The sequence below is a fragment of the Entamoeba dispar genome, genomic scaffold (assembly GCF_000209125.1).
Source record: "Entamoeba dispar SAW760 scf_1105229457925 genomic scaffold, whole genome shotgun sequence".
NCBI classification, from domain to species: Eukaryota; Evosea; order Mastigamoebida; family Endamoebidae; genus Entamoeba; species Entamoeba dispar.
In genome coordinates, this window is record NW_001852936.1 from 5,123 (window position 1) to 7,843 (window position 2,721).

At 32.4% G+C, this 2,721-nt stretch overlaps 1 protein-coding gene across 1 annotated transcript in view, besides 4 other annotated features; it reads right to left on the reverse strand.

The window, feature by feature from the left end:
• EDI_326810 (epsin-2, putative) overlaps positions 1 to 2,056 on the reverse strand; it is a gene marked incomplete at both ends in the record, with an annotated part of 2,178 nt that extends 122 nt beyond the window's left edge. Inside the window, one exon of the mRNA XM_001733184.1 lies at positions 1 to 2,056. This exon is cut by the window's left edge and continues 122 nt beyond it. Within this exon, the coding sequence (XP_001733236.1) occupies positions 1 to 2,056 (2,056 nt within the window).
• Positions 838 to 1,025: a microsatellite.
• Positions 2,057 to 2,225: 169 nt separating the features above from the next.
• Positions 2,226 to 2,253: a sequence feature (AT_rich).
• An 18-nt stretch (positions 2,254 to 2,271) lies between these two features.
• Positions 2,272 to 2,317: a microsatellite.
• A 143-nt stretch (positions 2,318 to 2,460) lies between these two features.
• Positions 2,461 to 2,686: a repeat region.
• Positions 2,687 to 2,721: the final 35 nt, after the last annotated feature.

The window sequence follows — 2,721 nt, forward strand, 5'->3', positions numbered from 1 at the left end:
TTGAAAGCATCAAGTGGATTTGTTTGTTGATACCTGCAGCTCTAGCAGCAGGATCAATACGACTGAAATTCATTTGTGTATTAGTAGAACCATTTGCCAATTTAGAGAATTGAGAAAATTGATTTTGTTGTTGTGGAAATTGATTGAAGGGTGTTGATTGTTGTCCAAAAGGATTTTGAATTCCATTTTGTTGTTGGAATTGACCTGAACTTCCCCACATATTGTTTTGAGGTTGTACTTGGGTATTTTGTTGTTGACCGTTTTGTGGTTGTATTGGATTCCCCCATATGTCTTTCTGGGGTTGGATTTGTGTGTTCGGTTGTTGTTGTCCAATTTGTGATTGTGCTGGATTTCCCCATATGTCTTTCTGAGGTTGTCCAATTTGTGATTGTACTGGATTTCCCCAGACATTCTTTTGTGGCTGTCCAGTTGGTTGTTGTTGACCGTTTTGAGGTTGTATTGGATTTCCCCATATATCTTTCTGGGGTTGTGTTTGTGTATTTGGTTGCTGTTGTTGTCCAGTTTGTGATTGTATTGGATTTCCCCAAACATCCTTTTGAGGTTGTGGTTGTGTATTTTGTTGTGCTTTGCTTTGTGGTTGTACTGGATTTCCCCATACGTCTTTCTGGGTTTGTGTATTTGGTTGTTGTCCAGTTTGTGATTGTATTGGATTTCCCCAAACATCCTTTTGAGGTTGTGTTTGTCCAATTTGTGGTGTTTTGTTTTGTGATTGTACTGGATTTCCCCAAACATCCTTTTGAGGTTGTGTTTGAGTGTTTGGCTGCTGTTGTTGTCCGGTTTTTGATTGTATTGGATTCCCCCATATGTCTCTTTGAGGTTGTGTTTGTGTGTTCTGTTGTTGGACGTTTTGTTGTTGGGTGCTGGGTTGTTGTTGTGTTCCTTGTTGTTGGGTATTGGATTGTCTTGTCCCTTGTTGAGGTTGTTCTTTCCAGTTATCTTTTTGTTGTTGGGCTGTTGTTTGTTTGACTTCTAGTGGTTGTGAAATTTGTTGTTGCTGTTGTTGTAAATTAGTTTGTGGTTGGACTGAGTTTCCCCATACAATTGTTTTTTGTTGAGTTAGTGGAGTTTTTTGTTGTACAACTTGGTCTTGAAAAGGTTTTGCTGGAGTGTTATTTTGTACAATCTGTGGTGTAGTTTTTTCTTTCTGTATGAGAGTTGGGTTTTGTATTTGATTGAATGGATTTGAATTAGTGATTGGTATTGTTTCAGTATGAGGCAAAGGCTTTGGTTCTTGAATAGATTCAATTTTTGGAGTCTTTTGTTTGTTTTCAATAACTTCTTTTTGTTCTAAAGGAATGCTTTGAATTGTTTGTGTTTTTTTCTTAGTTTCAGCTTCTTCTTTGAGTTGTTTTAAATGTTTTTCATTTTCTTGTTTTTCTTTTATGATTTGTTCTTGAAGTCTTTTCACTTCTTCAGTTTGACTTTTCATCTTTCTCCATGTCTCCTCTATATCTGCCATCTTGTCCATTTCTGTTTTGAAAGCAGTAAATGATTCCTTTATGTCATCAATATCATTTCTTGGTCGAATCTCAAATTTAGGTTGTTCAGATTTAATTTTAATTGGGACAAGGGTGGATGTAGTAGTAGTTTCAAGTTTTTGAATTCTTTCATTGGTGGCTTTTATTTGTTCAATAAGACTTTGGAGACCACCATCATTAGAAGATGAGTTAAGAGCATTAACAATTCGTTTCATATCTTCAACTTTTGTTTGGGCATTAAGTAGTCGTTTCTCTTCTTGTTCAAAAGAAGGGAAATTGTTTTGTCTTGAAGGAGATTGGATTTCTGTGATTACTGAACTCCATTTATTCATTGTTGTTTCTGTTGCACTCATAAGGGTAATTGTCTCTTCTTTGGTTTGTTGAACCATTTGACTAATGATATTAACCTCACTATGTTTTGTTTTTAAAGTAGTGTTTGTATATGAACTTTTAAGTGCAATTTGATTAACAACTTCTTTAGTTGCATTAACTTTCTGTTTTAGTTGAATACAGCCAATGAGAAATTCTTTAAGAAGTTGAGGATCAGATCGAGACATAATGAATAACATTTCACAGATCCTCATCTCATTAAATAAAAAAAGAAAAGGGCTTTATTATTATGAATGTCAGCAACTTTTCTTTACACTGAAGAGTGGGTGTTCATGTTTTTTTTGAACAGCTCTACTTCCATTGTAATTTAAGCTAACCTCATTATCACATGGAGAGTATTATTACAATAATAAAAATTTAATTTCTTATAAGGTTTTTCATGTTTCTATTTCTTATTTTTTTATTATTTTTATTATTTAATTTTATTTGTAATTTCAATAGTTATATTATTATTGAGTTATATAATAATTCAATTGATGGTGTTGTATTAGAATTATTTCTTTCTCATTTACTAATTTTCATGTTTTATATCAGCCTATAGTCAATTTTTACCTTATTTAATTAACTATCGGATCTTTTTCAATGGAAAGAATATAACAAATTTTATTGTCGTTGTTGTTGAGCAATATCTTTGAGTATTATAAAAAAAAGTCAAGAAATAAGCATTTAAAGGAAATTGAAGAACAAACATTAACACCAATAAATGTATAATAAGAACGGTAAAAGAAACCAATTAAAAACGAATAAAAAGAGAAACAAGAAATGAAAAATGAATATGAAGAAATAAGTCATAATGAAAAAGAAAAGGATGATCAGAGCAAGAAATAAATTC